The sequence below is a fragment of the Corythoichthys intestinalis genome, chromosome 7 (assembly GCF_030265065.1).
Source record: "Corythoichthys intestinalis isolate RoL2023-P3 chromosome 7, ASM3026506v1, whole genome shotgun sequence".
Taxonomy (NCBI): domain Eukaryota; kingdom Metazoa; phylum Chordata; class Actinopteri; order Syngnathiformes; family Syngnathidae; genus Corythoichthys; species Corythoichthys intestinalis.
Genome location: NC_080401.1, coordinates 36,965,182 through 36,979,400, shown reverse-complemented (window position 1 = coordinate 36,979,400; position 14,219 = coordinate 36,965,182). Strand labels below are relative to the sequence as shown.

Here is a 14,219-nt window from a genome sequence, read left to right as displayed (position 1 = left end):
AGCACGTCAGATGCACTTCTCTGACGCTAAGGCTTCCTAATTCTCGATTTTCCCACTCTTCTCTGTAGTGCGTAATTATGCATAGCCCAAATGACAAAAAAAAAAAACGCATAAACACCTGAGGGTAAATAATTTTTTGGGGAGGGCTTATAACCTGTTTATTATGAATGAGGAAGTTTAAATTGTGCCCAATAGCTACTAAGGTTAAAAAGAGTTAATTGATCCAACTCCGTAATTGAGAACTAATTTGTTCTCAGTCTTTGCACGTCTTCAGTACTTATATTCGAACATACTTCATGTATTTAGAAATCGATAATTAAGATTACTTTATAGGACCTTTAACTCATTCACTCCCAGCCATTTTCACCGAAGCAAGGCACTTCTCTCCCGGCCGATTTACTGGATTTTGACTGATTTTGCAAGGCCCACAGAAAATTCTGTTCTATTGCTATATAAACATGGAACCCACCAAAGGAACGTCTCTTCTTTTAACAGAAAAAAAGTTTATATCTTTTTTCATTCTTTAGAAATCAGCATTAGAAAATAGCTTAGTTCGAGCAATTTTCCCATTTCTGATGAAAAAACGGAGAAAATGAGCTTTTAGTAAACATATATATTTCAAGCATAACTTTGACTTTAACACAGCTATTTTTTTTTTGCTTTAGTTACATCCCAGACATCTGAATAATGTTTTCCTTTTACAAAATAATATGAACAACCAGACAAATAGAACTTTGGATAGCAAAGTAACAATCTATTCACACATACCTAACCTAGAGATGACGCTTGGTGGCCGCAACAGCGGGTTAAACTTTTCCTCATCCCTCTTTTCCCTCCCTCAACAACTGCCAGGTTTTTTGCTTCTAACCAAGAATCTAGACTGTTTTACGTTCATATCTAAAGAAATTCAGTTATTTAAGCATGTATTTACAAGAGTTTTCAACTTTAAAAGCTCTTTGTTTTGTGACGGCCGCGTGTTGGATTTTGTACCTCTACACAATAGCGGAATATAACCTAAATAAATTGTGATTGTATATTAAAAAAAATTATATTTTGCTTTTGTTGAGTAAAATTACCCGTGAGATGATTCTGCATGCTTTCCTCAAGTATTAAGTTTCTGATGTGAAAATTGAGTGATTTATTTGCTGTTGAATTTTTTTCAATATAATTTAGTTAAGTTGCCATTTTGGGCAAAAATTTATATGATATCTTAAATATTGCTGAAAATATAAGTGATTATCTCTGCATTTGGTGATTTTTGTGCATCTAGCATAAAATTTGAGAATTTATAGCCATTTTAAGTTTTGTTATACTTAAAAAATATATATACTGGACTGTCTCAGAAAATTAGAATACACAATATTCTAATTTTTTGAGACAGTCCTGTGTATATATACAGGACTGTCTCAGGAAATTAGAATACACAATATTCTAATTTCCTGAGACAGTCAGGAATATATACACAGGACTGTCTCAAAAAATTAGAATATTGTGTATTCTAATTTTCTGAGACAGTCCAGTATAATAATTCGGGATTTTATTAGAGAACGACTTTTAAGGTTTTGATGTCGTTGCTCATGGAGACTCGTATACAGTATGCCTAAGGGAAGTGCCTGTTTTGATTTTCGGTCGCTAGCGGCTTTGATTTTGAAAACATTTGAATTTAAAGTTTTTTAAAATAGGCCCCCTAAGGATCGGCCCCAACCACCGTGTCCCGTCAACTGATGTTGAAGTCTATGATTGGACATTTACAGTTTTGCCAACAGTGGCCAATGAGTAAAATACAAGAACTGCATCAAAATTGTTTAGGTATTTGAATTTGTGCTGTAAATTTATCGCGTTAACAGGCGGTAATTAATTTTTTAAATTAATCGCGTTAAAATATTTGACGCATTTAACGCATGCGCGGAATGACCTGCTCATGCATTGCATCAAACAGATTACAATGACGCCGTTTTTTGCCCATTGAGACCTAAGAGGCAGACATATACGAGTGGACACAGGCATTCATTGGACCACGCCGTTTATTGGCATAAGCAACAAACACAACTATTGTGGAGAGCGACGTGGGGAAGAACGACAGGAGATTATCTTTTTCTTAACACGCGTTATTGAACACAACACAGAACATATACTTTTTACAGCCACCACTGACAGTCATGGTTGTCCAACTTCCCATCATGCATTTGGGCGGAACAGTTAAGTCGCTACAGTATCATTTAGTGAAAGCACAACAAAAATAATATTCCTATCTCTCAAAAAAAAAAAGATGTTCACAAAAAGAAAAGTGCTCAATGCAAAGAGAACTGGCATTCCCAATCAAAATAGCTGTGCAAAATACACATACTTACTCAGACTTTGCCTTGGCTAGATCTCTAATTTAAAACTCGCCATTGACACATTGTGGTGTATTTCAATCACTACCTTACGTAGTTAAAGACACTGTGGAAAAACGGCAGGGAGCCCATCTGATGTCCCGCTTGGCGACGTCAACAATGGTGAGCTATTAGTTTTTTTTTTGGCTGAAAATATTAAAAATTTTTATCAAAACGAAAACATTAGGAGGGGTTTTAATATAAAATTACTAGAACTTGTACTCACATTTATCTTTTAAGAACTACAAGTCTTTCTATCCGTGGATCCCTTTAACAGAAAGTATGTTAATAATGTTAATGCCATATTGTGGATTTATTGTTTTAATAAACAAATACAGTACTTATGTACAGTTTTTTGAACGTGTATATCCGTCGTGTGTCTTATCTTTCCATTCCAACAATAATTTCTAGAAAAATAATGCATATTTTAGAGATGGTTTGAATTGCGATTAATTACGATTATTTAATTTTTAAGCTGTGATTAACTCGATTCAAAATTTTAATCGTTTGACAGCCCTAATTTGAATTATCAATTTAACCATGTTCAGTATTGTGGTTGTAGCTTGTTGCATCTTGGCTAGTTGTATTATATATTGACCATAATTGTGCCAGTTTGGTCTACTGCCAAATTTTTAATGCTATTAATGATTAGAAAATAGTTGGTCTTACATGCAAAATACATGGCTTTAGAGTTTTGCCTTTAGCAAGTGAATATTGTAAGTCTAGTGGGTCAATTTATGGAAAACAGTAGGCTCCAATTTGTATCCTTAAATAAACTTCCAACTTGTGTTGAATAGATACAGTTAACATACTGCACTGCATTGTTGCCATTTGCTGACAACATCTCAAAAGCATCATATCACCATCCAGATCTTACCTTTGTAGTTCAACAATTTCATTACTAAGAGAGTCCAGCTCCTTGATTGCAGAGAAGTCAGCTGCCAGGTTGGCAATATTGTTCTGGAGCAAAAGAAGCATGGAGTTGAGATAAAAAAGAAGCAATGAGCCAAGAGATGAGAACACAGAAACTAATATTACACAGCAATGAGCAATTCACTGCAACTGCACAAACAAATGAACGACGACTATTCTGATGAGGTCACTGATGGGAGAAAAATTGCCCATTTAAAATGATGAATATGCGCAGTGGGTCTGTAGTAGGGATCTAACCAGGTATAGGGCTAAAAATTCAAAACACAAAATTTATATGCAACCTTTGCGGTCGAATTGAATCTCTATTTAAGGGAAGAGCGTGTAAAAGGTGGAAAGGTGACCAAGTGAGGTGGCTCATACAGAGGAATGAAATGGATAGCGCAAACTCACTTAAAGGGGGGCGGTTCCATCCGCATGAGAAGGGGGCAGAATAAAAATATCAAGTGCAGAAAGAGAGGAATTTAAAAAAACGGTTGCAATGAGAGCAAAGGAAAAGCACAAGAATAAGCAGGACTTTCGGAACATTATCAACCATTTGGCTCATTCCAGAATTAGAGGACATTTTACATCCTACTCTTCAAATTCCAAATATTGCTCATACAAAATACGAAAACAACGCGTGTGCGGCAGAGAGAAAGGAGAGTGGACACAGGCATTCAGATTTATTTGCATCAGTTTATCAGCATAAGCTTCGGCAACTCCATCACAACAAACATAAGAATCATAATGAAAATACAACAATTCATATCATTCATCTCTCTCAAAAAATAATGTTCATATAAAGAAAACTGCTTCAATCTGTATTAATGAGGCCCTGTTCTCACACAGTTAAACAACAAAGAAAAGAGAACTGGCATTCACAAATTCACAGTCAAAATAGACATGCAAAATACACATAAAACTTACTCAGACTTTGGTCAAACTCTCTTCAAACAATTTAGCAACCCGCTTAGCTCAACAAATACACTGCATGGCAATATTTAGTCACAATATACAAACTATGATGCTGGGATCCATTGTCAGAAGTCGTGTATGTTTTGAAGACACCATACAAATGAGGCACAAGTCTCAATGGACCCGCCAAAGGAAACTATGTCGTCAGTTAAGGGACAAAACACACTCATTGGCTTGATCTCTAATTTGAAACTCGCCATTGACACCTTGTGGTCTATTTAAATCACTACCTTACATAGTTTAAGAGTCACACTGTGAAGTACGGCAGTGTGGCCATGTGACGTCACCACCCTGCGACATCAACAACAGTGGCGAGCTACTACCGTAATTTCCCGAATATAACGCGCACTTTTTTCCCCCAAAATCAACTTGTAAAATCATGGTGCGCATTATAAACGGGTACATGAATGGAGACAGAAATATATATATATTACATATATATATAAACCGATTTTTTTTTTTTTTATTGACACGGCCACGTTGTGTTGAAGAAACGTATGCGGCGACCCGTTGCCGACCATTACGGTACGTGACGTCACCATTTTGTTTCGGTAATACTTCACTCTAATCGGCCGAATGATTTCGTCTGTGTTAAATTCTGCTTTTTTTACTCTTCATAAAGCACGGAATTTAGTTTCTTGAACTCATTTGAGTCAACGTTTATTGCAGCTCCGCAACTCTGACCATAATGTAAGCACACAGACTTCCTGTGTCTGTCAACTATAACTGTCCCTCAGGAAACTCAATCCCAAATAACAATAGTTCCTATTACTGTCGTGGTCATAGCGATGAGCTCTCACGGATTTCCGACTTACGTTCTCACTTTCATTTTACCGTATCAATCCATGGAAGAAACATTTATTCATCATGATGAAACGAGCAAGTTATACAGCAGCCTTTAAAAGAAAAGTCACATCTGTTTTGTTTTCTCCTAGATTCTGGTAAGCTGGAGAAGTTGTCAAATCGTATTATTACCGTAAATATTGTCAGTTTATGGTAATGTTTCGAACTACCAATATGCTATGCTTGTGCTGTGTTTCACCAGTCAGTAAAATGACATTTCTGTATCTGTACCCGAGCTCTGTTTTCTTGTATTCTTCTATTTATTGGTGCTAAAATTAGGTTGCGCGTTATAAACGGGTACAATATTTTTCCCTAGATTTTACAAGTAAATTTGGGGTGCGCATTATACACGGTTGCGCCTTATATTCGGGAAATTGCGGTAGTTTATTTTTTTATTTAAAATTTTAAATATTAAAACGAAAACATTAAGAGGGATTTTGATATCAAATCATAATAACTCGTACTAACATTTAACTTTTAAGAACTACATGTCTTTCTATCTGTGGTACCCTTTAAGGAAGACTGCGTTTCTCATGAGAACCAGCGGTACGTTTCCCATTAGGACCAGCGCACACCCGCACAGTTTTGTAAAATCATCAATCGAAAACCCATCTCCCGGTTGCCTGCAGATGGATTAAACAACATTTCTGTTTCTAGCGGTTGTGTGAAGGATGAATAGTAATTAGGTAATGAATCCAGTTGTGGCTAAGGTTACAGCCGCACTAGGACGGATAATCGCCTTTAACGTGTAATTAGTTAAACTATACGGCATGTCAGCTACACTAATCTGCCTCTTATCCGTGCAAGATCTTACACAGATATGTTAGCCGGCTAATATCACCCGCCGCTTAATATAGACTAGTGTGTCCGTACAACAATCGGATACTAAGGAAGTGACGTTATGGCGTCGCCATTTTTAGTGCAGCGTGATGTTATTGTGAACATTGGAGGCAGACGATCAATAAGTTTTTGATGTTAGCATACCTGCTACTCCTCTCTTTTCCACACATTTTTCTTGAAACTTCAAACTACGTCGCAATAATATGCTTCAATCCAGCGCCCATTTGTGGTCCTCCCATCGCGGATTACGCAGAGATAACGCGGGAGGTGAGCTCTGTAAGAAAACGCTCACGTCTCCGATCAGCCAGATGCGGGGCTGGCCCCTCCCAACTCAATGCCGACCGAACATGAGTATATAAAAATGTGTAGAGGAAAATTCAACCCTGAACTGCGTGGTACCTCCAGTCAAAGAGGCGCGCGATCAGTTTTTTTCATGACATTTCCGCCTGCCAAAACTGTCGCCACTTCCAGGATCACCACTGTTATGCACAAGCACTCCTGGTTGCGGCTTGCAGGAAATATATGCAGCGCCACAACATATGTTTCTATTTGTTATTTTGTTTTGTTTTTAGTTTTTGATTTTGGTGAAAGCTCAACTGAGCATCGATAGTAACATCCCGAGTAACCATGTCAGGCTTTCGTCATTGTTTTCTAAAGATTTATTTCAATCACAACTCGGCAACTGCTCGTAAAAGCCGAGCGTGCCCTCCCTTCACTCTTGCTCCCGCGTGATGCGTTCAATTACGTTCACTAAAAAAACAGTGGTCACAAAACAGAGTTCCCGACCCCTGGTCTAGAAGGTGTAGTATTTCGAAATTTCCCCCCGGCAAGTAATGAGTTTCCGGTTCACAGGTAAACCACGCAGGCTATGATGTAACACATGATTCTGCCCTTTCTATGCGTGCGTAGTTTGCGCAAATGCAGGCGTACCTTGCAAAAGTTGGGGTGCAAGGGGGGTGCGCCTTAAACGTAGTGGGGAAAGGTATAAAAATAGTCGGCAAAATACCCTGGAGAAAATAATTTGTCCTAGTGTAGACGTAGCCTTAGTGTGGCTAACAAATTTTTCAAGGATTTTGAAAGCCAAATGTCCTCCAAATATTGAATGACCCATTTGGTAAACTTTACAGAAAGCTACTTTTTGGAAACTCCTGTTCCAACCCTGGTAAAACACTACTGAACAACAACGAATACTTGAAAGCAAATCTTACCTGTTTGATGTTTAACCTATCAGATGGGGGGATCATCTCCGGAGAAAGGTTCTGCGGAGGGTCCACACCTCTCGTCAACTTCTGATTTATCAGATGGAGCGCCAGAGCGAACTGCTCCCGGGTCAATTTTCCGATGTCGCCAATGTCACAAAGCTCCCTGAGGGACGGATGTCGCGCCGGTTACACAACAGGCTAACGATCCATGCCTTGGGCCGCGGTTGATCACAATCATGTTCGCGGCAAAACAGAGCAGAGGTAATTGGGGAAATCTATAAATGCTGTATTTTTCCAGATCTCGACGTGCAATAGTGTCACTTTTCTATCCAGACACGTTTCGTTTTACGTGATAACTGTGGTTCCTTTAATTCATTCAAAGTGACAACAGCAAAAGATTAGTCCCATACCAGATGCGTGCAAGCGTGGCAGACGGCAGCCCCGTTTTTAGAAAGATATCTCTGACTTCAGGTCCAGACACCAGTCCGTCCATGTCTCCGTCCGTTTTGCTGAAGAGTTCATCATATTTGGCTTTGTCCGCCGGCGACACCACCCACTAAGCAGAGGCCAAAAGGTGCATTTAAGCAAACAGCAACTAAATGATGCAAGTTATAGTCAGACTACTGTATCTAACCATCACTTAAATATTAACATCCATTACCTTCGCAATCCCATTGGTCTTGTTCTTAAGAAAAACACGCTGCGCTATCCAGTTTGAAATCATTTTTAAGTGCTTGACACAAAATACAGCTGTAATGGCCAGGATGGATTGGTAGCGTACTCACAGGGGCGGCTGCTGGCGTTGGGGCAGGAGCTGGAGCGGGTTTAGTGGGGAGGGGCATGATCTTACTTCCAGTATTGGAGGAGCGGCTCTCTTTCACAGAGGGGGGCGAGGGTAACAAGGGCATCACAGGAGGCGCCGAGGTTTTTTTCCTCTTGGAGGGTGGAACCAGGGGAGGCGGGAGAGACATGGGAACATTTTCTCCTTCCAGGGCTCTGTAGACCAGATACATTGCCTGGCAGAGCAGATTTTAAAGTCAACACATAATGCAGTAAAATAGTCTACAGAAGAGGATTTTCATTAAAGATCAGAAAAATGAACACACATCCACTAAACATTTGTGAATTGTTACTTTACTGAGCTGATCACAATAATAGGCCATCTTGAATTTAGACATTGCAATTTTGAAATCGCAAAGGCCACAATCCCTTTCATGTGCGCTTGACTGACCCGGGATCTGCCATGCTAACTACCGTATTGGCCCGAATAATAGACGGCCCTGATTTTAAGACGACAGCCTCTTTTTTTAGACTCAAGTTTGAAAAAAAATGACTTTTTGAACACCAAATTAATTTTTATACAGAAACTAATTACAGTACATCTGAAACAAATGATTATAACAATATATTTGAGAGAAAAAGCATGTCACTTTGCCTCATTCAAATCATAATATTTGAACAATTAAATATGTAAACTAAAGTGCAATCACATTCGTAAATGAATGGCTTCTGGTTTTTGAAATGTAAATAAACCAATCTATTGTGATAAAATAACAAAATTGCAATAACTGCATTAACAGTCAAAGTGAGGTCTAACTGTAACTGTAGTCTTGAAACAAATCTGAATAAGGAAAAACACTGCAATAAAATAATGCAAACTGGTTAAACTTGAGAGTATCTGAGATCTATCATGACAGAACATTACTCCTCAAGTTCAGCATTCGCTTAATTGATATTTGGCGCCATCTAGCGTCTTGAATGGGTATAATGTCTAGACCCCGAATATAAGACTACTCACACTTTTTCAGTCTTATTTCAATGCAAAATAAAAAAAACGTCTTATATTCGGGCCAATACAGCCATGATTATATATTTTCACATACAGTATAACTATACCTGTCAAGTTGTACGGTTTCGGCGTAATTTGTTCAAGTAAGCACTGATTTTTAAATGTGTAAGCCGTACGTTCAAAATCTGTACGTTGTTCGTGCATTACGTTTTTTTTTCTTCGTCCAGATTTTGTCACCGTGTCGGCAACGAGACGATGGGCGTTACTATATTGGTTGAATGAAGCGGGAAAAGTCAGAGACACTAAGAGTGAAGTATTTGTTGTGACGCTGTTAAAAACGCGACGCTAGGCTAGGCGGCTCCAATATTTCCTGACTGTACCCAACAGCCTACAATCTACGCCTAGATATCTCATGCATATAGAACTACATGCGAAATGACAGTCTAGGCAGCGTTAGTAAACAGCTGCCATTTTAGAGCAGTACACTTCTCAGAAAGGCTCTGTTGTAGTGAACTTTCCTAGTGAACTTAAGTAACGTTTTATCTAAAATACTCCTAAAACGGCAAAATCTTGACTTGAATCTATCTTTAAATGATGAAACAGTTTTAAAACTTTCACGTCAAAATGAACTGATAAATAAACGATTTCCAAACATAACAAAGGTTACTATGTTGTTGTTTTTTTCAATGAAAAATAAAACATGAAAGGAAACACCAGTTACTTTGCCAAGTACGGTAACTAATTACTCTTACATTCAGGTAACTGAGTTACTAACTCAATTACTTTTTGGGAGAAGTAATTTGCAACCAATTCATTACTTTTTAAAAGTAAGATTAACAACACTGGTCATAAAGATGGAGTCTGAAGAATGAAAAGTGACGAAAGCGGAGATTTGATTCTGCCAATTTGTTGCCGAACACAATTTGCCTGCAACTATTGCTGATCACTTCTCAGAATTAGCAAAAGAAATGTTCCCTGACTCAAAGATTGCATCGGTGAGTTAATTTGATCAATTGACCTTTTTAACCCTTTAACACCTAAGCCTATTTTGGCCGAATTTGCATGCCTTTGATGTTGCCTTTATATTTCAAAGAAAAAACTGTTCACAATGGCCAAGTTGGGTCCCTTTTTTCAGGATACGTTGAACTTCATGTCCAAACTGTTGTTTTCTTCACTGACCAACTTTAATCCACATTTTGGACCCAAAAAGACAAAAAAATCCCAAAATGTTTTTTCAAAATTTGTAATGTTGAAGTCCCACTGACAACCAAATATGCTCGACCAACCGTTTTGAAGCTTGATAATATTTATTTAACTTGCTAGGATAAACATTCAATAGAAAAAAATAAGATTGAATAGTTTTATGTTTGACACAAACAGCAGCTATGGTCATAGGCCTTTTTGGCCTTCACACATACTATGGTCAAAACGTGTTATATACAGTGCAAAATAGTGAGAATTTTTTAAATATATATTATCCAACACAAAAAGGGTTTGGAGGATATCTCTTTGTGAAGTTAGGTATTGTACCCATCACCTTATCAAAGGTATATATGTACATGCCATCAAGCTTCTCGAATACACATCTATATAAAAATTGAAAAGATTCATAGTGAAGAAAAAATAACAAACATTGAAAAAAAGTATTTTCAAAAATATTGACAAGTAGTTCAGTTCAATTCAAATGTTTTTAGGCATGCGACCCAATAAAGTGTTTTTGCGCACTCAATAAAGTTTGTTTTTGAACATGTCACTAAGCTGCGTCACATACGTCACACAGCCTACTCATCCGCCATTTGCGTGCTGCTGTCACTTCTACTCGCCGAGACGCCGACTGATCCGAGGAAAATAATGACAAACAGAGCTCACCCTATTCCTTGAGTTGATGAAATAATGCATTAGCTTGCGCTAAATTTAGTTTTCGATTCATTCTGCACGTTTCAAAGTCGCTAGCTCGATTCAACTGGCCGTTGCTTGTGTCTCCTTTCCCTTAGTTGGCGCCTTGCTCGTCAATTTATTAAAAATGTTCACATTAGGTTCGTCCTTCTTGACATCACAACGGCCCTTGGGATATGTAGTCTTTTGTGCTGCTTTCGGTTTTGAAAAAAGGACAAGAAATGATGGAAATATGGAGATAGACACATGGTCCATGCAGCGTGTCAATGCATATTTATGAGAGCAATAAAACTATAAAACTCAAATGACATTATCTCCCGTTTTACTTGGTCGATTGACTTCAAATAAAAACTGGTGTGGACATCAACTTCCGTACTTTCAAACGAGAGCAACCAGCGGCACGTGGGTGACGTAATTACAGCATTACGAGGCTTCAAAGATGATATGCGTAAACGTGTCGCATCCAACACGTTCGGTGTTAAAGGGTTAATTTTAGGGCTGTCAAAATTATCGCGTTAACGCGCGGTAATTAATTTTTTAAATTAATCACGTTAAAATATTTGACGCAATTAACGCACATGTCCCGTTCAGAAAGTATTCTGCCTTTTGGTAAGTTTTACAGCAAGGCTTTTTTTTGCTGTCCAACAGCGAACTCTTGTGGTCGCTTTGCAACATGGCTTATTATTTTCTTGCCAGTTCATTATGGCTGCACGACGTGTCGGGCTGATAATGTTGTGCTTATATGATCCTTGGACAAGATTTGTCCGTAAGTATGGTTGTTGTAAAGAATGTACATATTATGTTAGTAAGCGAAATGTTATATTTTTTGTATGAGACGCTTTTTGTTTATGTTTAGTGAACCTGTATAGCGTGCTAAGCTAACGTTGTTGCTAATGCAATGCTTGTGTACTTTTATTTTGTAGTTTTACGACGGTCTAAAGAGGACAATGGTTTGAGGCCATTTTATTAATAAATCAGATGAAAAAGGAAGAAGTCTAATTATTAAGGCGTCGTTCACTAGTTGTTTAGCTTTGGAAAAAGTAGACGCTTCGGAGTGAGGACAGCATAGACAGATTTAAATGACAGTAGAGTGAAATGCCCACTACAGTCCTTATGTACCGTATGTTGAATGTATATATCCATCTTGTGTTTTATCTTTCCATTCCAACAATTTATTTCACAGCATATATAATTTACAGAAAAATATGGCATATTTTATAGATGGTTTGAATTGCAATTAATTGCGATTAATTCATTTTTAAGCTGTAATTAACTCGATTAAAAATTTTAATCGTTTGACAGCCCTAGTTAATTTATAATTGGACACACTAACGAACTACCTTCCAGTCGAACTGAATTGCGAGCTGAAGTGCCATGAAGTGCAGCCATCAAGACATGATCGAAATTGCCAAAAGTGCTACATACAATTATAACAAAAGTCACTTTTGATTTTAGTAATCATGATGTAGCTGTACATATTGATTGTTCTTTGATTGCTCCAGGTTATATGTTACAATATTACCAATAAATTCATATTATTTTAAAAAATGAGTTTTTGTTTCATATTGCACGCTATATAAAACGTTGTAAGATTAGTCACCAATTTGTAAGGGCATACGTCACTATTTGAGTTTGGGTTGACAGGTATATATAACTTAGTTAACATATTCAGATATGTGTAGTAGCCAGCGTCATTACAGTTTGGAGCGTTTTCTTTTTTAAACTGAAGAGGAGTGCAGAACACTTGAGTGTGTTTGTATTATCAGTCATAGGTTATTCTGTTTTGATTGTAGATCTGGCAATACAGAGTCCCGATCAGATACCGAAAAAAAAAAAAAGGGTTTAATTTTTTCTTTTTTATGGAACAAAAGTTACAGTACTGTATTGTTCACAGTACTTCCTTTTCTGCTTTTTCCGGGAGTGTTGCAGAGTATGAAACACATATTTTTATGTCATTTGGCAAGGTCATTGCATTTCTGGATTATTTTGTTACCTTTACAATAAAAAAAAAAAAAAAAAAAAACGTTTTTAAAATTTTTTCTCTAACTTATAAGACTTGTAGGCTCTAATATGCCACAATTGTTCTCTTCTACTAAAATATGTTATTAGAAACACACAAAATATTGCCACCGATTTAAAAATCTAGAATATTTAGTACATGTTTTGACCTACGGAGGGCGCCATGTTTTATGCAATGGACGCTCGAGGTGATGATAGATTGTCACTGTCACTCGACGAATACTACCGGGTTTCTTTAGTCCCTTCTATCCTGTGAGACGTCCAACACATGCGCTCATTGGTTAAAAGCGGCGAGTCTTTTATTACCTTTTCATTGCCTCAAAATACCTTTTTCATGCGTTTCCATCTCATACTTTTAAGCATATTGTTGATCTGTTGACCACTTTAGTCACGTAGCATATTTAAACCACCCTTATCTGATATTACTAAATTTAAGTATCTTCTTATGGCATCTTTAGTATGTACTGTCTCAACAAAACAAGCTGAAAGCACACAGTAGTACTTGGGGTGTCAAATTCGCCTTTTGTAGACGTTTCGCCCGTGTAGCACATTTTGGCAGAACACCGTTTCCCCCCCCCCCCCCCCTACTCTCGGCTCATCCAGTCTTTCCTGTTCATTTTGCTTTTGCTGCTTCTCTTGCGAAATATCAACAGTGCTGTCATGCTCATTCATGTTCCTCTTGGGTTCAAATTGAAAGGACTGAACAAATTACATGTTTATGTTGCTATAGTCATACTCTGGAAGCCCAGCAGCGTAACCATGTGACGTCACCACCCTGCGACATCAACAACATTGGCGGCCTACTAGTTATACTAGTTTTACAAACTATATGAAAACGAAAACATCAAGAGGGGTTTTAATATCTATTTTAACTCAAAATAACGTTTATCTTTTAAGAACTACAAGTCTTTCTACCCATGGATCAGTTTAAATGAAAAACTCAATCCTTTTCACCCATTTCCGTTCCTCTGAAAAATGGTGCGATCGGCCCGATTTCTGATCACGATATCAGATCAGGGACATCCCTAATTGATGGTGCTATGTAATTCCAAGATTTTTATTTCATTTTTTAAAATCTGACTTGTGGAATTTTGCACTGATGCTTCGTTTAAAGAAGAAGAAAGGGGAAAAAACTGAATAGAATCAAAATTGCAGTACTGGCCGGGAAAATCGCAGTTACATTTTTATCTAAAATTGTTCAGTATGATGGGATGAATGTCCAGTCAGAGTCAATTAATTGTATATTTTATCAGGATAGCCATGATAACAAATAAAAAACACATCTTTGTGATTGTTGAAACTGCTCCCAGGGGTCGCGTTAATCGAATATTTTCCGTCGTTGACCGGTTTTTTAAAACAGTGACGGAA

General features: G+C 37.6%; 1 protein-coding gene across 2 annotated transcripts in view; it reads right to left on the bottom strand.

The window, feature by feature from the left end:
- Positions 1-14,219, bottom strand: part of eps15 (epidermal growth factor receptor pathway substrate 15) — a 68,628-nt gene that overhangs the window by 38,836 nt on the left and 15,573 nt on the right. For both annotated transcript variants that reach the window (XM_057841081.1, XM_057841080.1), the window contains exons 9-12: positions 7,933-8,163; positions 7,558-7,703; positions 7,154-7,310; positions 3,253-3,335 (exon numbers count right to left, since the gene is read on the bottom strand). In XM_057841081.1, the coding sequence (XP_057697064.1) occupies positions 3,253-3,335; positions 7,154-7,310; positions 7,558-7,703; positions 7,933-8,163 (617 nt within the window). The remainder of the gene's footprint in view (positions 1-3,252; positions 3,336-7,153; positions 7,311-7,557; positions 7,704-7,932; positions 8,164-14,219) is intronic.